Raw genomic sequence first — 25,740 nt, 5'->3', positions numbered from 1 at the left:
GAGAAGAGCGAAAACACAAAACGAAGAAAGTTCCCTTGGTTATTCCAAGTCTCTAGCCAATTGGGAGATGCATGAAAAAGTATGCATTGCTGGAGATAGCATGGATAGATTGAAGCATGAAATCTAGCAAAACCAACTACCATGATCCATGTCGCCATGCCCATCTTAGCCTCTCATACGAAGTCCATACCTGCATGCTCCAAGCGTCATTCATGCCAACTTTAAATGCTACTCATGGATGCCTTTTTTATGCCTAAAATTTTGTCTAGGCCTTTAGGGTGGTTGTTTCAACTATGTATCTTATTGTTAGGTTAGGAAAATTGAAATTTAACTTGCAATATTCTTATTTCAAGAAAGATTGCTCATTAAAAGATTCTGTTTTGAAGAAGCATCTAAAAGTCGGAATTAAATAAAATCACAAAAAATGCTAAGATATGAACTTACATGCGTCATTCGAATGTTCAAATGAAATGGTTAAGAGAGGGCTGAAGGTGAACCGTGTATCCTCCTAATCCCTGAAAGACTTACCAAGACACTCGAAAAAAAGACACATACTACCAGAAGTCCAAAGAGAATGGAAGCAAGAGGCAAGACAAATGCAAGCACAAAATATTTGTTTGTTCCTCAAAACTGTACTGTATTTGACATTCCTATGATACGTAATACACATCACACGCTCCTAGCTTCTGACTCCTGAGATGATGGTAAGCAACTATAATCTTCAACTGCTGTCAAACGCCCATTCATCGCTCTCCTCCTCCTATCCCTTGTGGCCATCCTCTCGCCATAGGTTAGAAAAATGTCCCCAAGATCAACATGACCTGTTTCCCTCAATCTCCTTCCAACCTCCTCAAACATCGCTACTCCCTCCTCATTCGAGAAGTAGTACAAGAACTTATTATAGTCAAACCTCGGCACATCCACTCCACCCCACATTGTCCTCTCCACAAACTTAGTGGCCTCCAGTGTCCTCCCCGCCTTCACCAATCCGCCGACGAAGATGCTCTCAAAATTCACCAATGGATCCCTGCCCTTCCTGCCCCTCTTCCCCAAGTGCCCCTGAAGCAACATGATGTAGGTGTGCATGTTTGGCTCGCACCCACTGGCAACCATCTCCCTGAACACCTCAGTCGCCTCCCCAGCTCGCTTGATCCTCACCAAACCCTTCATCAACCCGTGGTACAGTGCAATATCCTTCTCCTTGACACCATGAAAGACACTGTACCCTTCCCTCACCCTCCTCCTCGCCAAGAGGCTATACACCAAATCCCCCAGCACCTCTCCGTCCACCTCCACCCCTCTCTTAACCATTTCGGCCAACACCATGAATGCCGACCAGGTCCTTCCTTCCTTGCACAGCCACGAGACAACCGCGTGGTAGCACGCGCCACCATGGCCGGCAGACAGCCCCCTCCTTCGCATTCCATCGAACACCTTCATGGCGTCAGGGATACGGTTGTTCTTGAACAGCGTCACCACGATCTCTTCGTATGCCGCCGCGCCGGGCTCGATCCCGCGCTTCTCCATCCCGTTCCACACATTGCACGCGTCGGCGAACATCCCCGCGCGGCAGTACGCGACGAGCAGCAGCTCGCAGCACCTGCCGCAGCGCGCGAGGCCGTACCGGTGCTCGGCTTGCTTGACCACCTTCTCTGCCACGTCGGGCAGCTTGCAGACGGAGCAGACGACGTCGACGATGAAGGCGAGCACGCGGGGGCGCTGCGCTTCGGGGAAGAGGGTGAGGAGGGCGGAGACCTTGCCGACCTCGCGGGCGGGGGCGAGGCCGCGGACGGCGGCGCGGAGGGCCGCGCCGGAGAGGAGCCCGGGAGGGAGGGCGAGCAGCGTGGAGTGGAGCAGGTCGACGTTGCTGGACTTGGCGAGGACGTCGAGGAAGCGCGCGGCGGTGGCGGGGGAGTGCGCGAAGCCGTGGCGGGCGGTGAGGTGCGCGAGGAGGCGCTGCACGGGACGCCAGGAGAGCGGGAACCGCGCGGACGCCTGGAGGAAGAGCTCGCGCAGGTCGGCGGGGGCGGAGGGGAGGGGGAGCGCGGAGAGGCGGCGCTGCAGGGCGGCGTCCGGGGCGTTTTGCTGCTGGTAGAGGATCGTGCAGAGGCGGACGAGCAGCGCCGGGTCGGTGGGCCTCGGCGCGGCGGCGGCGGCCTCCGGGGCGGGAGCTGCGACGGCGGTGGAGAGGAGGCGGCGGAACAGGAGGCGCGGAGGCATGGAGGTGGTCGCGGGTCGTGGTGGCTGAAAAGGCGGGCTACCGAAGAGGGCGCGCGTCGGCGCGAATGCTGCTCGGAGAGAGTCGCAAGATCTCTTTCTCGTTTCGGCTGCGTAGCCTTTTGATGGGCCGGTTTATTATGACAGCTTTTCATGGGCCGATTTGTTAGGCGGTAAAGATTTTTTTACTGAACTTAAGTGAAATGCATTTTACACCTAAAAACATGTGTTAAGCAATCTAAACAATTCAAAAAGGTGAAATGCATCTTTTACACAGAGTGCACATTAAATTCGTTCATGGTGCCTCCCTCAAAAATTAAAAAAAAATATTAAGTCGTTCATGGTGCCTTGAGAGTCGCACTCCTTGTACATGTATCTCTACTCCTAATGGAACACTTTATAGCCTGATACGGTTTATTTTTGTCTAGTTTTCTTCGTCCCACCTCCCACCACCACCACTTTCATCGGTTTATTTTTGCCTCACATCGTGTTTCTATCCCACGCTCGTCACCACGAATAACCTGCAGAACCCCCGACAAAAAACGCACATGAAACCTACGCAGATGCAGTGGCGATACTGGGGCGCACGTCGGCGCGAATGCTGCCGTACAAGCGGAGAGAGTCACAAAATCTTGTCGTTTTTTCCAGATCAGCAAAAATGCAAAAATCTTTGTATCGGGGGTAGCCTTTTGATGGGCCGGTTTGTTTTGACAGGCTTTCATGGGCTGATTTGTTAGGCAGTAAAGTTTTTTTTACTGAACTTAGTGAAATGCATTTTTTAGACTCAAAAAAAGTGAAATGCATTTTTTTACATAGAGTGCACGTTAAATTCGTCCATGGGCCGGTTTGTTTTGGCAGCTTTTCATGCGCCGATTTGTTAGGCGGTAAAGTTTTTTCTTTTACTGAACAAATTCGTTCATGGTGCCTTCCTCATCAAACATCTCTACTCCTCATGAAAGAGTCCGTTGTCGTTTCGTCTCGTCACCCTCCCCACCGAACAATGCCTCCACCATCGATTGATCCTAGCCCCATCATTTTTTTTGTCTCCCCTGCTCCCCTGCAAAACCGATGGGCATAAAATCAAAGAGAAACACATCACAAAAAAACCCACCCTTTCCTAATGTATCTATCTAATCTAATCAATCTATCAATCTATATTCAAAAAAGATCTTTTCATGGCCACATTTTCCTTCATTGTTTGGGCGAAAACTGATCTCGCCCGCAAAAAAAAAAACTGCCCTCAATGTATTCGCTACGGCGACGGGAACCACGCCGCCGCCGCCATCATGAATCCCTGAAACGCAGCCGCTGCCATCGCGGATACCTGAAACACCGCCGATCTATTCGTTACATCGACAGAAACCAGGCGCCGAGGAGTCATCGAGGAGCCGACGCTGAGGTCCTAAATGAGGCGCCGCCGCCATCGTTGCGGGTCAATTGAACGCCACATCAATTTTTCACGGTACGTACATCTGTTGGACACTGATGTGCTAGACACGACCTTGTGATTCATGACCTTGGGCCGGTCTAGCTCGGCCATGGATAACAGCTGATGTGCTAGACACGACCTTGTGATTCATGACCTTGGGCCGGTCTAGCTCGGCCATGGATAACAGCTGATGTGCTAGACATGACCTTGTGATTCATGACCTTGGGCTGGTCTAGCTCGGCCATGGATAACAGCTGATGTGCTAGACATGACCTTGTGATTCATGACCTTGGGCCGGTCTAGCTCGGCCATGGATAACAGCTGATGTGCTAGACATGACCTTGTGATTCATGACCTTGGGCCGGTCTAGCTAGGATGGATAACAGCTGATGTGCTAGACATGACCTTGTGATTCATGACCTTGGGCCGGTCTAGCTCGGCCATGGATAACAGCGGCAGTGCCAAGTTTGCGAATGTGTTGCGGTAGTCCTCGACGATGTGCGCGTCGGCGATGACCTTGTACATGTCGGTTTAGGTCGCGATGAAGGCGGCCTTCAGCTTGTTCATAGCTTGATTGTTTGCTGATCCAGATCCACGTGGACGTTCGTGTCATCATCCTAAAAAGCAAAGTTGTGAACAACTTGCATGCTGAAGAGTGCACGAAAGTTGTAATGTGGATATAAAAAGTTGTGAACAACATTTTACAACCTTGGAATAATTATCTGGAGGTGGCCTATTGGCAATAACTGCAATCTCCGTCACTCCATATGTCATTTGTCCACTTGTTGTCATTTGTCCACTTGATCCATGCTCAATCTGATAAGTCTACAAAATGATGATAGTACAAAACTGTATCAGGAAGTAATACACATTCATTGTATCACGTCTGTTTGTAGTTTAATTTGAGACAAATAGCATGTAATAAGGTACAACTTTAATTTGGTCCATATATCTAGCAATTATGAGGAGAGAGATGGCGGCGGCAACATCGTGGCGAGGAGATATGGCGGTGGCGACGCGGTGGTGAGGAGACATGGCGGTGTCGACCTGTGCAGGTTGAGTGAGATGTGAGTAAGGGCTTGTGTCCATGCAGCGAGGGAGTGAGAGGGTTGACCTGTTTTTTTTATAGAAAAGTCGGTTGTTTTTATATAAAGGGAAATCAACTATTTGTTCCTAGAGAAATGTAACATATTTGTATAGTGAACAATATCACATACCTTAAATAATAAATTCCCGAGAATACTCATCAACAAGTGGTTTATAAGTGAGCCTAAATTTATTAAAATCGGGATGCAACTTATATATAAAAACTTACTCTACTAGTGGAAATGACATCGCACACGTTGGACAACAAATGGCAATTCCATTTTCTGCGATCGATCGAGCGAATGGAAATCAACCACCAGCTAGCTACGTGAGGCAAGAATTAAACTTGACGTCGGTGCCGAGGATTCGGCGCCTAGAAGGTAGCAATCACATACGCCAGTCGGGACAGCCAACCGGCGTCGTTGTTCTCCTCGCTCACCGGGTTCTTCTCCGCGCTCCCCTCGAGCAAGAGGATGTCGCAGTCGCTGGGCGCGAAGGAGGCATGCAGCAGCTTGTCGGACGCCGCTTTGAGGCGCCCAGCAGCTAGGTCACCGAGGGCGCCCTCTAGGTTCTTGTTCATGTCCCTGTAGGAGCGGAGGCAGTCCCCGAGGTTCTTGACGAGGTCGTCGAGGACGAGCACCGTCGACGTGACGTTGGCCACGGTGAGGTTGGTGGCGACGACGGCGAGCTCACGTGCGTCCTTGGCGGCCGCGGCGGCCGGGTCGGCCGAGAGCGCGCCCACGCAGGAGTCGTAATCCACTCCCCGGCCGGGTTGGCCGACAGCCGCGCATGTGGTTCTGATGATCGCGGACGGAGTGCCGACGGCGAGGCTGCCGTCTCCGGTACCCAGGAGGAGGATGAGGGTGAGAAGTAAAACAACATGAGGGTCCATCGACATATGACTGTCGTCGTACTCACCACCGTGACTATCATGTCGCACCAGTCGGCGGTGTGTATTTATGCAGGCAACGAATAGAATGGATTAAGCAAGGAACAGTTGGAATGAACTCAATACGTAGTACGTACTATTTTACCAGCGATGAGGAAGATAAGTAATATATGGAAATATATCATTTTTTTTTTTGCTTTTGCAGTCTTTACCAGATCAATCAGATCTAGCTAGCTAGCGCTTTAGTGTCTTTAACGACGCAAGATAAAATCTCGTATTTATTGAGAGAAATCAGTTACTAGATCGTGCGTTAATGACTGCCATTCGTTGATCATAAATCGAAAAGTTTGTAAGTAATCGTACATGTTTTTTTGTGTGTTTCAATCCCGGAAAAGCTCTTTCAAGTCCGCCCGCTCCAACGAGGGAACTCATCAAAGCTCAACGTGTTGTTTATTGGCGTTGTGGTTCTGTGTGAGCTTGCCGTTTTCTATTTTGCTTCGAGACCTTAAGACCTTGTTGAACCTCATTTTGATTTTATATGTGACCTTATGCATCGTTCTAATGCAGAGGCCGGGGTGTCCCCCTTTTCGAAAAAAAGATCAAAGCTCCACCGCTCAACCGACAGGCTTCTCTGATTTGGTCGCACAACGTGAATAAGGTATGTGTGCACGGGATGTGCATGCATGACTCTAATTCCGAAAAAGCTCTTTCAAGCCCGCACGCTCCAGCGAGCGAATTCATCAAAGCTCGATCGCTCAACCAACAAGGTTCTCTGATCCGGTCCCACCACATAAATAAGGTATGTGTGTGCACGGGATGTGCATGCAGGACTCTAATCCTAGAAAAGTTCTTTCGCGCTCCAACGAGCGAATTCATCAAAGCTCGGCCGCTCAACCGACAAGCTTCTCTGATCAAACTTCAAAAAGAAAAAAAGACAAGCTTCTCTGATCGGGTCCCACCACGTAAATATGGTATGTGTGTGCACGGGATGTGCATGTAGGACTCTAATCTTGGAAAAGCTCTTTCAAGCCCGCGCGCTTCAACGAGCGAACCCATCAAAACTCGACCGCTCAACAGACAAGCTTCCTTGATCGGGTCCCACCACATGAATAAGGTATGTGTGTGCACGGGATGTGCATGCAGGACTCTAATATCCCGGAAAAGCTCTTTCAAGCCCGCGCGCTCCAACGAGCGAATTCATCAAAGCTTGACCGTTCAACCGACAAGCTTCTCTGATCGGGCCCCACCACATGAATAAGGTATGTGTGTGCACGGGATGTGTATGCAAGACTCCAACCCACCTAATTCCTACTACTAATCTCTCCGCCCCTGATTTTCAGGGGCCCCACCCTAATCCACCCAATAACCTTCCATTTAAATAAACAGTAACATTCAAATAGGGAAACCAAGTCATGTTGGAAACCGAGCATGCTACATGGTTAATTTTAACCTCACCTTTCAACTTTGATTTTTCGTGGCAGGTGCCGATTCAATTAAATCACATAAAGATTAGTAATAAAAAATTCAAAAATCACACCATATATGTGCTATCACTTTTTCTAAAACATTGAAGAAAGATTTTTCTCAATAACCCTCCAAAATAAAATAAAATATTCCTCAATACTAAAAAATTGCCAATCCCATGCAATATATCATTTATTATCTATTACTATTAACTCTACTATTGAATCACAGTTACAATTTTTCCTAATACAAAAATAAAATCTTATATATTGCAAATCTCTAACATTAAAAGGAAACCCCCAGGTTACCTTCGTCCATCTCCTCCCTCCCACCGAACGACCCCACCTCCCCGTCATCCATGTTTAAATTTCATGTCATCTTTTTCCGGTGTTGCCATGGTGGTGGCGGAGGATGTTTGTGGACTACGTTTCGGCGAGGCACAAGTTTTTCCAAGGGTGGAATATTAACTTTACTTGTTGTGGAATTCTTTGTCCAAAATTGCTTGACAAGCATGTTTGTCTCGTATGGTGACCATATGTGTAATCCTTTTAAACAGTTTGTCTAATGAAATATATGGTTGCTTAAAAAACGCAAGTACCAAAATCCGGTCCCCAATCGCCTGCGGACGCGTCCGCGTATAGTTACAGGCCAGCACACAAACATTCGATTCCACAACCAGATAGTCCATTTTGAAATCATCAAATCCATATTACATGCAACATCAAACCTAATCTAAGTAGAGCTCGCTCGGCTCCGCCGGAACCTTGTCTGGCGGGCGGCTGCGCCCCTCGAAGTGTTGCTCCGGTCGCTGGCGAGGTACAATAGGACATGGCACATGTACCAGCTAACAGGACTCGAGTTGCTGCCATCTCCCATGCGCTACTCTTCTGTGACGCCCCCGATTCAATCGTACACTAATCATACACGTAAACATGTACGATCAAGATCAGGGACTCACGGAAAGATATCACAACACAACTCTACAAATAATAAAGGTCATACAAGCATCATAATACAAGCCAGGGGCCTCGAGGGCTCGAATATAAGTGCTCGATCATAGACGAGTCAGCGGAAGCAACAATATCTAAGTACAGACATAAGTTAAACAAGTTTGACTTAAGAAGGCTAGCACAAACTGGGATACAGATCGAAAGAGGCGCAGGACTCCTGCCTGGGATCCTCCTAAACCACTCTTGATCATCGTCAGCGGCCTGCACGTAGTAGTAGACACCTCCAGTGTAGTAGGGGTCATCATCGATGGTGGCGTCTGGCTTCTGGGCTCCAGCATCTGGTTGAGACAACCAGGTAGAAGGGAAAGGGGAAAAGAGGGAGAAAAGCAACCTTGAGTACTCATCCAAAGTACTCGCAAGCAAGGATCTACACTACATATGCATGGGTTGTTGGGGAATGTTGCATAAAATAAAAAAATTCCTACATTCATCAAGATCAATCTATGAGTTCATCTAGCAACAAGAGAGAGAGATGCATCTACATACCCTTGTAGATCGCGTGCGGAAGCATTCAAGAGAACGGGGTTGAGGGAGTCGTTCTCGTCGTGATCCAAATCACCGGAGATCCTAGCGCCGAACGGACGGCACCTCCGTGTTCAACACACGTACGGTCAGCGTGACGTCTCCTCCTTCTTGATCCAGCAAGAGGGGAAGGAGAGGTTGATGAAGATTCAGCAGCACGACGGCGTGGTGGTGGATGCAGCAGGGTTCCGGCAGGGCTTCGCCAAGCAACTACGGGAGGAGGAGGTGTAGCAGGGAGGGGAGGGAGGCGCCATGGTGTTGGGTGCGGCTGCCCTCCCACCCCCCCTCTTTATATAAGGACCCCAAGGGGGGGCGCCGGCCCTAGAGATGGGATCTCTAGGGGGGCGGCGGCGGCCAAGGGAGGGTGGAGTGCCCCCTAAGGCAAGTGGAGGCGCCCCCTCCCCTAGGGTTCCCAACCCTAGGCGCAGAGGGGGGCCCAGGGGGGGCGCACCAGCCCACTAGGGGCTGGTTCCCCTCCCACTTCAGCCCATGGGGCCCTCCGGGATAGGTGGCCCCACCCGGTGGACCCCCGGGACCCTTCCGGTGGTCCCGGTACAATACCGGTGGACCCCAAAACTTTCCTGATGGCCGAAACTCGACTTTCCATATATAATTCTTTACCTCCGGACCATTCCGGAACTCCTCGTGACGTCCGGGATCTCATCCGGGACTCTGAACAACTTTCGGTTTGCTGCATACTCATATTCATACAACCCTAGCATCACCTAACCTTAAGTGTGTAGACCCTACGGGTTCGGGAGACATGCAGACATGACTGAGACGGCTCTCCGGTCAATAACTAACAGCGGTATCTGGATACCCATGTTGGCTCCCACATACTCCTCGATGATCTCATCGGATGAACCACGATGTCGAGGATTTAAGCAACCTCGTATACAATTCCCTTTGTCAATCGGTACGTTACTTGCCCGAGATTCGATCGTCGGTATCCCAATACCTCGTTCAATCTCGTTACCGGCAAGTCAAGAAAGGGTCCTGCGCTTCGGCGGGATGCGCGGCGGACCTGAACGCGATGTGCCCCGCCGAGCTCCGGTCCGGCGGCGGCGCGGCCTGCCGGAGCGCGTGCGACGCGTTCGGGCGGCCCGAGTACTGCTGCAGCGGCGCGTACGCCAACCCCGGGACGTGCCGGCCGACGTCCTACTCGCAGGTGTTCAAGATGGCCTGCCCGCGCTCCTACAGCTACGCCTTCGACGACCCCACCTCTACCTTCACCTGCGCCGGCGGCCCCGACTACACCGTCACCTTCTGCCCCGGCGCCACCCCGAGGTCAGCCTCACTCTCAGTCCCAGCTCTCCTCCATTTGACCTTCCAAGTCCGGATCTGGTTGGTTCTTGCCTTGCCAAGGGGGGTTGATCCGTTTAAGAGATTACAGACTTTCCGTGTGATTAAAATGGAAGAGATCTGCAGATCTGAATCTAGGCAAGATATTTTAGCTTAGCAGCAGAACAGGGTGGGCATAAAAGACGAGCTTTCTTTGCCGTTATGTGCGTTTGGTTTACTGTTTCCGCCATTCTCGTGACCTCACCACGTGCCCTTGTTCTGTCCTTTTGTCACACGAGCAGCCAGAAGTCGACCACGGTGCCGGCGGCCACAACGCCGACGCAGACGACGCCCACGCCGACGACGGTGCCTCGGACGGAGACGCCGACAACGACGGTGCCCGGGACGGATATGCCGGGGATGATGCCGGGGATGACGTTCACGGACGCCAACCCGGACAGCATGCCGATGCCGATGGGCGGCGAGGCCGGCACTGGTGGCGGTGGCAGCATCCAGGGGCAGGGCGTGATCCTCGGGGGCGCCAGCAGCGACGCCTGGCTCGCCAACATGGCCACCGGCGACGTGAGTGGCGCGGCAGCGACACCACACCCGGTAGCCTCGGCGCGGCTAGTCGCCGTGCCATTGGCGTTGCTCGTGCTCCATCTGCTGCGGTAGATGGAGGTCGCCGGAGCACTGATTGATCGGTGCAATGTGTACGGGTGAAAAGAAAGAGAGATTGGTTGTAGGATTAGATTTGGAGAAACCATTGTAACATTCCGTGTTGATGGGATTTTGTTGTATGTAGGAGATTGTTGGTTAAACTGATGTTTTAGCTCAGTTCAGCTCCGGTATAATCATTGTAACTCGACCGGCATCGCTAACCGAGACAACGCAGGGACACTTAGGCGGTGTTTGTTTCAGTTTCAGGACCAGGTACAGCTTTTTTAGAACAAACAGCTATTCGAATCAGCTTTGAAAAATCAGCCAAAATCTGATTCCAGCATTTTCCCAGTGTATATTTGGGTAAAAGCACATTCCGATGTACGTACTTACTTCAGTGCCAAAAAGCACAATGAAAGCAGATTCAAGTGCCGGATTATGGCTGATTCAGACATGGTACGGTAAAGGAACGGGTTGGAACCGAAAACTGTCATATACTCCCTTCGTCCTAAAATTCTTGTGTTAGATTTGACCAGATACGTATGTATCTAATACTAAAACGTGACTTGATACATCCGTATTTAGACAAATCTAAAACGTGGATTCCGGGCACTATTTCTATGTCACCGGTCCGCAGAATTGGTACTGCTCAGGTGAATGTTGTGACGGACCTCATTGACTCCAACAACTGGTCGTGGCAGGCGGATGTGGTGCGCGAGAACTTCATACCCCCAGATGCTGATGCTATTCTCAACATTCCATTGAGGCAGGGAGGGGGTGATGATTCGTTGGCATGGGCTTTCGAATGATCGGGTTGCTACACTGTAAAATCAACGTATCGTGCTCTAATAACCCGCAACGAGCAGATTGCTCTAGAGGAAGGGACGACTACCGAATCTTCAATGACAGATAGATGTGGTCTCGTTTGTGGAAGCTCAAAGTCATTCCCAGAGTGAGAGTCTTCTTGTGGCGGGTTTTGCAAGGCATTCCCCCGTTGAAGCCACTCTGAAATACCGCCATATTGCGACGGTAAGCACTTGCAAAATATGTCTTCACTCTAACGAAGACATGATGCACGCCCTACTGGAGTGCCCCCATGCCAGACAGTTTTGGGATGCAACACCGAAGTGGCTAAATGTTAAAAGGCCAACCCTGCACCCGCTAACCTGGTCAAGGGACATCCTATGTGATGATAAGTTTTCAGAGTCTGAACGAGCGACTCTAGTGACTGTTATGTGGACGATTTGAACCTCTCGATACAATATCACCCACGACAAAGCTGCATTCAATCCTATTCAATCCATGAAAAGGGTGCGGGAAACCCTAGCAGTTCTGGAGCTGCCTCGTGAGCATGCTCGTACTTTACCTGGCCATGGCTGGCGTCCACCAAAGTTGGGCTGGATCAAAATAAATACTGATGGAAGTATTGCAATGGATGCAAGGAGGGGAGGGACAAGAGGAGTTGCTCGATCTCGGTCATCCTTCCTTGCGGCATGGTGCAAACCCTACCCTGGGGTCACGGATCCGCTGATAGCTGAAGCTCTCTTGCCATTCGCGACGGAGTCATCTTCGCCCGTCTGAGAGGCTATGCAGAAGTGGTTCTTGAGTCCGACAATTTGGAGATTGTGAATCTCTGGAATTCGCGCCAAACATCCCGTGCGGTGGTGGCGCCTATCTTAGATGAAATTGGGGAGCATGTTCCTTCTTTTAAGTCTTTCGTAGTTCAGCATGTTGGTAGGGCAGCCAACGTCTCCGCTCATCTTTGTGCAAAGCAAGCGAGCACATTAGATGTTACAAAAGTGTTGGCTGGAATCTACTCCAAGTTTTCTTGTAACCAGCCTCCTAGCAGATTCTGCTGGAGCTGTTGATGTTGAATAAAGAGCTCCCGAATTTACTTGCAAAAAAAAAAAGAGTACCACATACTACAATATAGGAGGAATATATAGATGATTTAAACTAAAATTATACAGAAACAACGAGAAAATCTCAATACTTGTACACTTTAAGCACACATAAAACACTAGAAAATACTGAAATAAGCCAAATAAATCACTAATAAGCATAAGCAAAGATGACATTCACGTATTGCTAGTTAATACTTAAAACTTTACACATAAATTGAATATCATTATTTAAATATGTCGGATTATCCTTTTAAAAATAGACTCGGAACAATAGTAGTATCATATCCTATACCGTATCCTATCAGTCGGACTTGGATTCGGTTCAGATGGCAAATATCTCTTACCGTAGCTTATAAAAACGGATTCGAAAGTGGATTCAATCGAAAATTATCCTAACCAATTTCACTCTTTTTTAAGACCGAAGACTCAAAAAGAGCTCAGCTTTGAATTAACAAAGCCATTAACTAGCTAAGAATTACAAGATCACACACACACACACACACACACACACACGCACGCGCACGCACACGCGCACGCGCACGCGCACGCACACGCAACAATCAAGTGACCGAGACACACAATAACCAATATCTTCATAACCCGCAAGAAGATCAAAATAAAAACAATATGATGAAATACCTACTTGTACTTAGTTACGAACAAAGCTGTTTCTTACATCAAAGTTGAGGAAATTACCAAAATGGTGCATAACCAACTCAACATCGCTAGACCAAAGTTCATAAGCAACCAGAACTCAGAACACAGAACAGTTCATGAGGCAGCACTTAACTAACCCTTACAAAGGCACGAGTCATCAGGCCATGGATAAGTAGTTAACATGTGCATCTACTTACGGAAGTTCTTCCTCGGCGTCCAGATTTACGCCCCCTAGTTCACCGCCTGTAGGAACAGGCAAGCGGGTACCTAGCTGCTGCGTTAACTTCATGGCATTGCGGAAGTGTGGGCAGTCTGCTTTACTTTCAGGAATCCCGTTGCTGCGGAACCATTTTGCCCAAGCTTTGGTAAGCTTTGATCTTGTCTCCATCTCTTTCTTGAATATCACGTCGATTCGGGTTTGTGTCAGTACCCGGCTTGGCACAAGACCTGTATCGATTCCTTGAACTCTGCTGTTTGACTTGTCTAACATATCTGTGGAGCGAGAAGAATAAAGGATTAAACCACATGCTACGGTTGCTGCAATGTCCCCAATCCCAGATGATCATTCTACATTTCGGATATTGCTAATGGAAAACCACAAATCCGCTATTAATTGATATACCCAAGTCCCAAGTGGCCAATGTCTAACTGGCTATAGAAACATAAATCAGGATGCATGTATTTTACCTCCTGGTATGGTTCGGGTCGAAGCAGCTGCGGCATTGTCTCCTGCCGCTCCTGCCCCCCTTGAAGCAGGAACCATGATGCTGTCATCCTTCGCCAGAGATCTGGAGATGCCACCAACTCTTCTTTCGCATACTGACAAGTCACTCACTAGCAGGGAGAACTGATGTCAGATTGAGAAAATGGAAAAAGAAGTGATGAGAAGGGATACTAAGAAGATGCAAGAGAGTGCACTCAGACCTCCGTGTCTTGAGTCTGAGTGTTAATAGGTGATAAGCTTTGTGCATATACTATGATACAAAAACAGAAAATGATGGAAGGCAACTGAGAAACAGAAAATGTCAATAAAAACTAAATGAGCCTCTTTGAATAATGACAGTAAACACACCAGATTGAACAATTGAAAAGGTCAGCATCAGAAATTAGTATCTAAGATCTGAATGCTGAAAGGCTTACACTTAGACTTGCAGCGCGCAGGTCTCCTCAACAGAAGATAAAGAGAGCTAATTATTACATATAAGTTTATTCATATTACGGATGTGTGATTAATAGAAAGATTCCTAGAGATGAACATTATATCATCGGAAAAAAATTGAATGAATAATATTACTAGCTTTGTGCTTCGAAATGGGCCAAACAACCACTAAATTGCTTACCTATAATATCACACTATCGGAGTTTAAACTTAATTTTAGTTTGTATCTCACAAATTTCCAACTGCCATATGCAGCCCATCCTCAAAAGATATGTAATATTGGTACATACGAACATAACCATCGTATAATGTATGTATAGAAAGAAAGCAATAAGCTTTTAATTTTTACGATTTTGCCAGATTCTGTAATGGATTTATACACAATGTTATAGAATAAATTAGTTAAAACTGCTTCCTCTCTCTGAAGATGAGAATATTGAAGTGCCACAACAGAGTACAGTTAATCAGTTACAAACACTTTGCGACAATGAAGGTATTCCAGCAACCAAGTGCAAAAAATAATTTGGCTATTTCCATGTTTCTGTTTTCTGGAAATGTGAAGAGCGAAATACCTGCAGTATAGAAACTTTTGTACGGATAATAGGCGGTGGTCGTGAAATTATCTTTGCCAAGATTTCTGAACTGCATTGTATCAAGCTGAATGATGCAGACACCAATATCTGTCCTTACATAAATCGCACGATCATCTTCATCATACCCCAACATGAGATTATCCATTCCTCCCATAGGCCCTAGACCAAGGATCGTGTTCATTTGAAAGGTCTTCTGCAGCACCCATCCAGCAACACCATCACAATCGACTTCCCTCTCCCACATTTCGATTTTTTGGTATTCCAAGGCAGCAAGGCCAAAACTGCCATCATCTGTCGACATGATCTTAAAGCTGCTCCAGCAGCTATAATCCCCGAAATCCGGCATCTCGATGTTAACTAGGCTATGCTTATCTAAATCAAACTTGAGTATGCCATCCTCATTGCCATCAAACACCCAATAAACAGAATCCCCTACAAGGGTGCTGGGACGGCTCAGCTCACGCATATACCGAATTGCTGCTGTTGAGATGAGCTCGCCCCATGTTCCGGTCTCCGATGAGTAGACAGAGGCAAATGCTCGTTTATTGTCATCGTGGATACCTATCAAGACCACCTGAAATGGGCTGGTGTGGCAATCGCCGTGCACGTGGCCTTCGTCGCCGGCAACGCAAATCACGGCGGCGTCGAAGACGCCAATATCCTTCTCGTCAAACACTGGTGGAACGACCACATGACGGCGGCCTCCGGTGGCGGGGTCAAACAGCATGACCTCACGTAGCTGGTGGTCGAAGAAGACGACGCGTCCATGGCGGCAGTCGAACAAGTCCATGTACATGCTGAGGATGTCTGGAGGGAAGAAGCGCTCGTGCGGGATGTGGTCTGGAGGGTCGAGATCGGACCTGAAGTAGGGGTGCCCGGTGTGGCCCATGACGAGGCCGAGGAGGGGAGGTTTCCGGTGGTGGTCGCGGAAGCCGCGGAGGAATTGGGGGTCGCGGACGACGCCGCGCCATTGCTTGCAGACGACGGAGACGCGGGGAATGGTGGAGGGCTGAGGCGGGAGGAGCAGGAAAATCTTCCGGAGGAGGTCTTCGTCTTCCAGCGCCGCCGGTGGCGAGGCGGGGCGAGCGCGGCGGCGGCTGCGGCTGCGGCGGCGGGCCATGTTGTCGTCGACTGGATGTGGTGTGGGGGTGTGGAGTAGTAGACCGTCGACTGTGCGGCACGGTCCGTCGAGGTTTTCAGCCTCTTTTCAGCCAGGGGCCGAGAACCAGGCCCATGAGATGTCTAATTCTAGTGCTCTTATTTTTTTTTTCTTCTCCAGTGTTTTACTTTGGTTGAATCTCCATTTGCCTCATTCTGTACTAAGGGTAACGTGCGCTTTGCTGCGCCATTGTTTCTATTCGATCACGCACTTTGATGCATTTAAACCTAGTTGCACGCGCACTGCCGATCATGAATATTTCTCATACTCCCTCCGTTCCACAATACATGCCTTCCCTCTGTCAAAATATAGATGTATCTAGACATGTTTTAGTATATAGGTACATTCATTTTTGGACAAATGAAAGTCAAGTATTTTGGAACGGAGGGAGTAGCAGGCACCATGACATCATGGTCTTTCTGGAAAAGAGAGAATAGCATGCCATTTTTTATACTAAAATTGCAGCTGACTTCCTAAGGAAAAATGAAAATGGAGGTTTTGTTGCCGGATAAATGACATCAGAGTTATCATCACATATATTCATACAACTGAATGTGCATGCACGACATCGATGCAGAGGCGTGATTACCAGCCATTCAATCCCATGTACACAAAAAAATATCATTCCAAAAACATTTTGTGGCGGATAAGGCCTAAGAAGAAATGTATTGTAGACCTTTTACCATCAAACTATGTTAAAATAGGTATTTCAAACCGAATAGTGGGAGCATCATTCTGCGACATGTCTACTTCTGGTGCATAGGCAATCTAGGAGTAGGCTCATTTAAATTTCATATGTTTCTTGAAATAAATAATTCTGAAAAAACATAGAGCATCCACCATATTTCATTACCCGTGTCTTCATTCTGTAACCTAAACTCAAACCTAACGTTCCTAACTCAAAGTATGAACCTTCATATCAAAGAAGACTTTGATTCATATCAAAAAGCTATTGGAATCAGCTTTGAAAAATCAGCCAATATTTGATTCGATCAATTTCTATTGTATTTGGCTAAAGCACATTCTGATGTACTTCAGTGCCAAAAAGCATAACGAATACATGGCCGTAAAGGTGAAGCCCAAACAAACAAGGCCTTATGCACACACGGTGGCCAACCAACAAAACACCGATGGCTCCAAGATGACGACTCCAACGAGGGAAACAATGTCAAAACATGGTCGTCATCCAAGATGACGCCTCCAACGAGGGAAACAATGTCAAAACATGACCATCGTGCAATCCAGAGAACTAGTCTTACGCTTCTAAGTGGAGCGCATAGACTGGAGAAGGTGTCCAATGCTACTCGACGATGCCTTTAAGGAGGAAAACAACACCCCTAATGTTCTACCATCATCGGTGCCAACAAAGCTGTCACATGACTTTCATCAGTATCATTAAGGGTGAAATAAGATCAGATTCAGGTGCATAATTCTTATACCAGTATCCTATTTCATATTTATTTTTGTTTTCAGAAGCGAGAGGTATATGAATTCCAATACCGGATTGTGCAGATTCGAATACCGAATTATGGCAGATTCAAACATGGTACGGTAATGGGACAAACTGGAATCGAATATGGTCATATACCACATGCATATACGAGGAATATACAAATGATTTAAAGTTTTAAACTAAAATTATACAAAAACAATGAGAAAGTATTTATACTTTTACATTTTAAGCACACATAAAGCACTAGAAAATACTAAAATAAGCCAAATAAATCACTAATAAGCATATGTCTCGTCTCATAAGCATGACATTCACATATTGGTAGTTAATACTTAAAACTTTACACATAAATTGAATATCCATGTTTAAAGATGTTAGATTATCCTATTAATAAACAGACTCAAAATATTAGTAGTGTCATATCCTATACCTATCCTATTAGTCAGACTTGGATTCAGACCAGATGTCAAAAATCTCCTACCGTAGCTTATAGAAACGGATTCGATCGAAAATTATCCCAACCACTTTCACACTTTTTTTAGACCGAAGACTCAAGAAGAGCTCGGCATTGAATTAATGATGTAGGGTGGAACCCTAATGGTCGATCTTTTCACACTTGGAGGGGGGAAGAGAGCAAATCAAAGAGGAACACAGGAAGAATTCTCAAATACACAAGATCCAACCACACATATGCTAAATCCACATACACAAAGAGGAGATACAAGGATCCAAAGTCAACACAAGAGGATGCATAGGGTAACTAGTTCATCCCAATCCTTAAAGGAGAGAGGTCTTGAATCCTAGAAGCATCTTCCCATGAAGGGGTCTTGAATCCAGTTGGGGGATATTCTTAGATGGAGGTCTCTAACTCCTGAGAGTGGTAAGTGGATGAGCAGAGTTCTATCTCAAATGAGCTATAACCTTTGTTAACCCTAGAAGGAGGAGGGAATAATTTATTTATAATGCCAGTACAAGTTGGGACGAAATGAAGGGGTACATAGGCCTTTGATCCAGTCTCTCTGCACAAGTAGGTGCCAGATGTCCAGCGGCTCACGAAGAGGCGGATGTCCGGGGTTTCGGTCGGATGTCCGGGCTGGACAGGCCCGATTCCTACTGCTCTATGGATACGTCGGGTCGGATATAGTTGGATCATATGGTGTTTCTCCCTCTCTATCTTGTTGTGATGAATTGAGTTTTCCCTTTGAGATCTCGTTCTTATCGGATTGAATATTTTTATGGATTTGAGAGCACTTGATAGATGTCTTGCATATGAATACCCGTGATGACAATGGGGTATTATATTGATTCACTTGATATATGTTTTGACACTCAACTCGCGGATTCCCGAGGTGACATTGGGGCAATCTATGCATAGGGGTTGATACACTCAATTAATGCGCTCGTTTTCCTCAAAAAAATTGTGTTACTAATGCATTAGTTGCAATGCATGCATGCATGAAGTACATGCATTGGTCAATTTTCATTTAATCCTTGCATGCCATGATTTAATGCACCTTAAAATCTGAACATATGATATAGAACAATCAAACTGAGACTTATAAAACGGAAACCTAAAATTTTGAGATAAGTCCTATAAACCGGAAAGGAGGGAGTATATGTCAACTGCATTATTGTAATACATGTTTAACATTTTTCTAATACAAATTTAACATTTTAATAATACATGGTCAACATTTTTCTATATACATTTAAAAATCTAATGCTTGATTAACATTTTTTAATACATGATCAACATTTTTCCTATACACACTTTCAAATGCTTGATTAATATTTTTCAAATACAAGATCATTTTTTAATACATTATCAACATTTTCTTATGCACATTTAACATTTTTCAAATGCTTCATTAACAATTTCTAAATGCAATATTAACACTTTTTTAAAACATGGTCAACATTTTTGCTAAACACATATAACATTTTTCAAATTCTTGCTTAATATTTTTCAAATACTTGTCGAACATTTTTTTTCAAATGCTTCATAAACATTTTTGTATAAATGAGAATTTTTTTTCATCGTTTTTACTACATGGTCAACATTTTTTCTATATACATTTAACATTTTAAAAATGCTTTTTCAACATTTTTCAAGTGCTTGATTAACATTTTTATATACATGATCAAATTTGTTTAATCATTTTTTGATGCATGATCAACATTTTTTCTATACACATTTAATATTTTCCAAATGATTGCTTAACATTTTCCAAACACTTTTTCAAGATTTTTTTTTCAAATGCTTGATTAACTTTTTGAAAATACATGATCAAATTATTTTATACACTTTAGATTTTTTTTATACATTTTCATATACGTGATAAACATTTTTTATACACATTTAACATTTTTTAAATGTCTGGTCCACATTTTCCAAATGTTTTTGTGTACAATTTTTTATGATATATATGTTTATAATATTATAAAATGTAAACTAAATTACAAAAATAAAGCAAAGAACAAAAGTGAAAAAAAAACAGAAAAAAATCATGTGGCCTCCGGCGCTTCTGGGTCGGCCATGTCGCTCAGCGAAGGTTCCTGCACTCTTGCTGAAGGTGAGATATAGGGGCACCCGCTGAATAGGACGTTGCCGCTCATGCGCATAAAATAATAAGCCACAGCCCAGTATCTATTCGCTCTCATCGCCCGTTACGTTGGCTCAGACGTGAGAAAACAAAACTCTGGCTTGTAAAAAACTAGCTATGCTTTTCTATAGAGTTTAAAAACTTCATGAATTGAAAAAAGTTTATGAATTCGAGAAAAGACTATATTTAAAAAAAATCATGATATATAAATTATTTCACGTTTTTTCACAAATTTAAAAATTTATTATAAATTTTAAAATGTTTACAAATTCAAAAAAAATCCATCAATTTCATAAAATATTCATCTTTTTCTTAAAGAATAATGGATTTAAATTAACTTTATGAATCTATAAATGTTCATAATTTTATAAAAAATGTAAATTTAGAAAATGTTTATGAGTTTGAAATAACTTACCAATTGTAATTTTTTAATGGATTAAAAAATGAACATGGATTTGAAAATGTTCCTGAAAATTTAGAAAAGTATGCAGTTTCCCAAAAAAATTCACAAAATTGATGAACATATCATGCATTTTTTAAATGAAAAAACGAAAAATAGAAAAAAAGACGAAAACACCAGGCAAAAACTAGGGAAAACAGAACCACATAAAACCCAACCCCAAAAATCGGTGGGAGGAAATATAATGGCCTGCAAGCCCACTTAGATCTAGCAAAAAGGGAGGTGTGCGCGTTGTAAAGTTTGGCCTCTATTGGATTATCAAAAATTTCTCAAAAAATAATAATTTGGCCTCTCTTTGGCGCCTTAGAGCAACTCCAATAGCTCCCGTAAAAATCATTCCGTCAAAGTCATTTTACGGGATGGCAGTATAAATTAAAGGGTGTTTTCATAAACTTGTTCCCCTAAAAATATTTTCCCTCCCATTTCTTACTAAATGGTGTTGGGCCGCAAGTTAGTGACATGATGCTGGGCCCGCAAGTTAGCGAGACGACGTGTCAACGGCTTGCGGAGCAGTGAGGTGGCGTGACCTAGCGACGACGCGACCTTGCGGTGCAGGGGAGAGGAGGCGGGGCAGAGCGGCGGCGGTGGCGCGACTTGGAGGTGAGAGCCCTTGTCACGGCGTGACCTGTCGGCGGCCTCGTGGCAGCATGACCTTGTGGGACAAGGTAAGAGACTGAGCGGCGGCGACCTCACAACGGCGCGTGGCAGGGGAGGCGGCGGGCTTGCACGACAGGGCGGCGACAACATCGGCGTGGCAACCCAGCTACCCGGCGCGGCACAAGGCTCACCTCTAGTAAAGTTTTAGACGGTTATTCACCCATCAAAATTATACGAGAAGACCATCTTCCCACAAACGTAAGTGACAAGAGAGGTGATTATAAGAGAACCCATACAAAAATTCGGATTTACGGAATGAGGCTTTTTTACCCCAACTTCTGATAAACGGTCATTTTTCAGGGATACATGGGCTATTTTTTAATACCGTACAATCGAAGTCGCTCACATACATGAACATGCACTCATCCTTATAAAACACGCACACACACACACCCATATCCTTGTGAGGACCTTTGAGAGATTGAGACGGCATAACATTTTGAGATTTTACGAAGTGACCACAAATGCCTCGCAGTTGACGTAACGTCTCCTCCTACTGAAAGAACATCGCCGGAAGACTGAAATATACAGGAGTTATGCGAGCACCAATATCAAGTGTATGACTTAAACTCTGATGGGCTGGGGATACCACTACCATCCTAACCATCCAATCAGGAGCTATTAGAGTTTTTTTTTGAAAAGGGACGGGAGTTAGTAGAGTTGGTTTAAGCGTGAAATGTGATTTGGCCAGGAGCTTCCCCACCCCACCCGCATTGGCTACAGAAAAGAAATTGGTTTTTTTTAGGCAAATCCGAGTTTGGTTACTGTCTCACTTTGCAAATCCGAGTGAGCCGGTGTCCGTCTCGATTGTCTGGGCCGGGCCGAGCCGGAGTCGAGCGTGAGATCAATATAAGCGTAAACCATCGGCCCCCGTTCGTTCCTCGAAACCCTAAGTTTGGCGGAGGCGGAGACTGCGGCGGCGGCGAGAATACCAGACGGCAAAGCCTGGTTATATCCCTGGAAGCTGGAAGTTCCTTCCGAAGCTGGAAGTTCCTTCCGAAGCAGAGATCCTGAGGATGGAGATTGCATCCCTGGTGAACTTGCTCAGGGAGAACCAGTCTGACATTCTTCAATTCGACCCTGAGATCGCGAGGAAGATCACGTCCCTGAGGAGCGAGATCGCATGCCAGAAGTTGGCGAGGGAGCGCAAAGCCTCGGTTCCGGAGGCGAAATGCACAGTGGCGAGGAGGCGTAAAAAGTTCGCTGCTGTGCGGAGGGTCGCGGAGAAGGAGGAGAACATGGCCGGTCAGGAGGGCGTGGATCTGCCCAACTGCGATACCCAGAGCATGAGCTTCCTAGTCAGTTGCATCTCTGAGCAGATGCCCGAGCGGTGCGACCAGAAGGAGATTGACTCGGGGAAAATCAAACCTGCCTCCGGATTCATATCCAACTCCGAGCATGTATATTTGCCCCACGGCGGTGAGGATGAGGGCGAGCGCCTAAACTGCTTATTCAGTTATATATTGCAACGGACGGATGCCTTGTGCGACGAGATTGCATCCATGGCATCTATTCTGGCCAAAATCAGTATCCCCGTTATCTCCTATTACAAGGTCTTCGATCAGTTAAACGCGGCGCAGAGGTTATCTAAGATCTCCCTGGATATATTACATTCAACCGCGAATGCAGATAAAAAGATGGCTGACCAAAATGTTGAGGACCAGAGGGCCGAAGAGGACAAAGGCAAATCCAGCACCCACTGTTTTGAGAACCAGGGAACCAAGCAACATGTGGATGCATCTGTAACAGATCAGACAATGGGCCTTTGTAAATCAAACATGGAAACGCCGCAGATGGCTGCCTACTGTCCTGATGGCCAGATGACTGATGAGGAGGATGAACATTTCGTGGCAGCGGATCCTATAAGTGGCCTTTGTGACCAGGCGACTGTCCACTCTCACGAGAACCAGAGTACCACGGAGTACATGGAGATGGTTGATCCCATGACAGATGAAGGCCAATCAAGCACGGAGACGCATGCGTCGAGGATGATGGACGGGGGCAATTCAAGCAGCGAAGGCAAATCAAGCAATGAAGGCCAATCAAGTACGGAGACGCATGCATCGAGGGTGATGGACGAGGGCAATTCAAGCAATGAAGGCAAATCAAGCAACGAAAGCAAATCAAGCACAAAGGCAGTGGTGATGGTGCTGGATTCCGATGAGGAGCATGAAGTGCAGGGTATGACCATGGAGATGCGCAAATATTTGAAGATGCTCGAATGTGAGGAGGAGGAGGAGGAGGGGAAGATGACCCCGGAGGATTTAGCGATGGCTGACCAATTTGAGAAGGAGCTATTAGAGATGGAAGCCAACTTTCTCAAAGTCCAGGAGCAGGATGATAAGGACACGCCAAACTGGATCTCTGTCTCACATCAGGATGAGGCAGAGGAGATGGAGTTGGAGGACAGGTTGTTTGCTAGACGCCGTAAAGGCTGGGAATCTGCATGGGGAGACCGCAGTGACTTCGAAGACTTGAGTAAGTAAACTTAAACACCCATTGATTCCTTCTCATCGTATTCATCTTCCAACAATGGCAATGCAAGCAGACCCCCCCTCCCTTTCGTCCTTCCTTCCTTCATTCATTGCATATAAGTAAGTAATTCATGTTGGAACATGGCTAACACTTCATTAATTTGGTGCTGCAGCCTTATTGAGTCCTATGCACTTTACACATTGCACGCTGGGACTGATCCCCTACACTGCTAGCACTGTGAGCGCCTTGCAGATCTACTCTGTCAAGATTGTTGAAACAAAGGGAAAGTTGAAGTGGCCACTCTATGTCTATGGGGTCGTCGCTGCCCGAGATGCCGTAGATCACAACCGTAACATTCTCTTCTCTCGGCAAAGGGAAGACTACCAAGAACTCACTCTAGAGGTAATATACGGTCTTCCATTTTGTTCTTCATTTTCTCCTTTTTCTTCTTCCTGCAAGTGTCGTTGTTTGTTGCATTCAACTATACTGACGATTATGATCCTTGCAGGATCCTTTTTTGCACTTGACTGGCCCGTCTCGTGCGATTGTGGCTGTGGACAATGTTGACTTCGAAATCCAACTCAAAGTAAAGGGCACAACATGGTCTGGTGACAAAGCATTGATCAGTCACTTCCAGACCTACCCCGGTGATCGTGAAGGTTTAGATACAGCGCTCTTTAGCAACTCCTTTTGCACGATAGAGTTATGTTTTGAGCGACTTACAGAAACCGTCCAGGCTACTATCTTGAGTGTCTGTGTTGTTGAAGGGTGGCCATCACCTTTTGAATACGGCGGCCGGATTATGTGCTCCTCACCACCACAGGAAGTTAAGGACCCCCTATCCAGGCATGTTGTGTTGGTTGATTCTCATGATTTTGATGGAGAAATGCCAATGGGCTCAGCTGGTTACGTTGATCTGTCAAGGCATGTTGTTTCTGTAGAACTGGGACATAACCTGCAATTTGTCATACAAGCTTACTCACAGTCTGGTGCCATTGCTAGGCAAAGCCGTCTCACGTTTAGGACCAAATACTGCAACATAAGTCGAGGTATATGTGAGATTGGTGACTCTAAGGTGGAGATTACTGTTGCTTGGTCCCAGCTTATCAAGAGCAAGATGGAAATCCTCTAAGAAGGAATGGTTCTTTTGGCGTGGATGCTATGGACTATGATTCACACCGCCCATTTTATCTGTTCTTGTCTTGCATGTGGGTTGCGAAACTGTCGATGTATTTGTGTATTGATTAGCTAGTATGTCCAACTGTTTGTGCATCGACCTAATGTTATCCGACTATTTGTGCCTACTACAATTTATTATTATGCTGTGTGAAGTAATGTTTCTATTTTGATTATTCAGCAGTTATGCTGTGCAAAATGTCTTATATTATGAATATGCAATGTCAGCAACGTATACTGTTTTGTTTGTGAAAACCTTAATTAGCTTCCCAGCCACCAGAAAGATGGTTTGTGACATCAACTTTTAGTGGTTCTCATAACTACCTTCTCGGGATGGGCTCTGGCTGTGCTTCCCTTCAAAAGTGAAATAAAAATCGTTGCTTTAGTAATCCTCTATTTCTAGTTACCCACAGGGGTTCTGGGAGTTAACAAATGGTATTAGTGGAACTAGTGATTGGTGCCACCAATATATGGGCACTTTGTTGCTCGAAGCTACAAACTGAAAAAATGGTGTGTTGTACATGATTTTGGAGTATAGGCAATACTAAATCTCTCTCCATTTACAGGAAAAACTTGACAACCTTATCAGCATACCTCTGTTCAGAACTTAAAATCCATAGGCACAGCAGGAAAAAGTGACAATTTGTAGTAGAAACATACTCCCTCCGTTCCTAAATATAAGTCTTTTAAGAGATTCCACAATAAACTACGTACGGAGCAAAATGAGTGAACTTATACTCTAAAAGGCGTCTATATACATCCAAATGTAGTCTCTATAATCGACTAACTGACACAGGTGGTGGTATATTGGTATATTTTTTAAACGAGGCAAAAGACTTGCCATTGTCATTGATTAAAAAGAAGTGAGAATTGCCTGGTTAATTGA

At 45.9% G+C, this 25,740-nt stretch overlaps 5 protein-coding genes across 5 annotated transcripts; 2 read left to right on the top strand and 3 right to left on the bottom strand.

The window, feature by feature from the left end:
* Positions 1 to 454: 454 nt before the first annotated feature.
* On the bottom strand, positions 455 to 2,267 carry LOC119367556 (putative pentatricopeptide repeat-containing protein At1g26500). Its single transcript, XM_037633035.1, has one exon. The coding sequence runs from the start codon at positions 2,218 to 2,220 to the stop codon at positions 670 to 672; it is 1,551 nt and encodes a 516-aa protein (XP_037488932.1). The 5' UTR covers positions 2,221 to 2,267; the 3' UTR covers positions 455 to 669.
* A 2,618-nt stretch (positions 2,268 to 4,885) lies between these two features.
* On the bottom strand, positions 4,886 to 5,637 carry LOC119367555 (putative invertase inhibitor). Its single transcript, XM_037633034.1, has one exon. The coding sequence runs from the start codon at positions 5,628 to 5,630 to the stop codon at positions 5,106 to 5,108; it is 525 nt and encodes a 174-aa protein (XP_037488931.1). The 5' UTR covers positions 5,631 to 5,637; the 3' UTR covers positions 4,886 to 5,105.
* A 1,843-nt stretch (positions 5,638 to 7,480) lies between these two features.
* Positions 7,481 to 10,868, top strand: LOC119360783. The gene is made up of 3 exons (XM_037626283.1): positions 7,481 to 7,498; positions 9,606 to 9,904; positions 10,201 to 10,868. The coding sequence occupies exons 1-3, from the start codon at positions 7,481 to 7,483 to the stop codon at positions 10,571 to 10,573; spliced, it is 690 nt and encodes a 229-aa protein (XP_037482180.1). The 3' UTR covers positions 10,574 to 10,868.
* A 2,217-nt stretch (positions 10,869 to 13,085) lies between these two features.
* On the bottom strand, positions 13,086 to 16,034 carry LOC119363086. Its single transcript, XM_037628389.1, has 3 exons — positions 14,851 to 16,034; positions 13,807 to 13,953; positions 13,086 to 13,611 (listed from the first exon to the last, which is right to left on the bottom strand). The coding sequence occupies exons 1-3, from the start codon at positions 15,989 to 15,991 to the stop codon at positions 13,313 to 13,315; spliced, it is 1,587 nt and encodes a 528-aa protein (XP_037484286.1). The 5' UTR covers positions 15,992 to 16,034; the 3' UTR covers positions 13,086 to 13,312.
* Positions 16,035 to 22,190: 6,156 nt separating this feature from the next.
* LOC119363085 lies at positions 22,191 to 25,041 on the top strand. Its single transcript, XM_037628388.1, has 3 exons — positions 22,191 to 23,681; positions 23,851 to 24,080; positions 24,187 to 25,041. The coding sequence occupies exons 1-3, from the start codon at positions 22,220 to 22,222 to the stop codon at positions 24,808 to 24,810; spliced, it is 2,316 nt and encodes a 771-aa protein (XP_037484285.1). The 5' UTR covers positions 22,191 to 22,219; the 3' UTR covers positions 24,811 to 25,041.
* Positions 25,042 to 25,740: the final 699 nt, after the last annotated feature.

Source organism: Triticum dicoccoides, chromosome 2B (genome assembly GCF_002162155.2).
Source record: "Triticum dicoccoides isolate Atlit2015 ecotype Zavitan chromosome 2B, WEW_v2.0, whole genome shotgun sequence".
Lineage (NCBI taxonomy): Eukaryota > Viridiplantae > Streptophyta > Magnoliopsida > Poales > Poaceae > Triticum > Triticum dicoccoides.
Note: the sequence above shows the minus strand (reverse complement) of the source record. Positions and strands in the feature narration are given on the sequence as shown.

What these genes read in the sequence shown, in the direction of transcription:
- LOC119367556 (XM_037633035.1), bottom strand. Translation starts at nt 2,220, where the DNA reads ATGCCTCCGCGCCTCCTGTTCCGCCGCCTCCTCTCCACCGCCGTCGCA.
- LOC119367555 (XM_037633034.1), bottom strand. Translation starts at nt 5,630, where the DNA reads ATGTCGATGGACCCTCATGTTGTTTTACTTCTCACCCTCATCCTCCTC.
- LOC119360783 (XM_037626283.1), top strand. An exon ending in TGCCCCGGCGCCACCCCGAG is followed by an intron (nt 9,905 to 10,200) that starts GTCAGCCTCACT and finishes TCACACGAGCAG; the next exon opens with CCAGAAGTCGACCACGGTGC.
- LOC119363086 (XM_037628389.1), bottom strand. Translation starts at nt 15,991, where the DNA reads ATGGCCCGCCGCCGCAGCCGCAGCCGCCGCCGCGCTCGCCCCGCCTCG. An exon ending in CAAAAGTTTCTATACTGCAG is followed by an intron (nt 13,954 to 14,850) that starts GTATTTCGCTCT and finishes TCTCCCTGCTAG; the next exon opens with TGAGTGACTTGTCAGTATGC. An exon ending in GACCCGAACCATACCAGGAG is followed by an intron (nt 13,612 to 13,806) that starts GTAAAATACATG and finishes CTCGCTCCACAG; the next exon opens with ATATGTTAGACAAGTCAAAC.
- LOC119363085 (XM_037628388.1), top strand. Translation starts at nt 22,220, where the DNA reads ATGGAGATTGCATCCCTGGTGAACTTGCTCAGGGAGAACCAGTCTGAC. An exon ending in CAGTGACTTCGAAGACTTGA is followed by an intron (nt 23,682 to 23,850) that starts GTAAGTAAACTT and finishes TTGGTGCTGCAG; the next exon opens with CCTTATTGAGTCCTATGCAC. An exon ending in ACCAAGAACTCACTCTAGAG is followed by an intron (nt 24,081 to 24,186) that starts GTAATATACGGT and finishes TGATCCTTGCAG; the next exon opens with GATCCTTTTTTGCACTTGAC.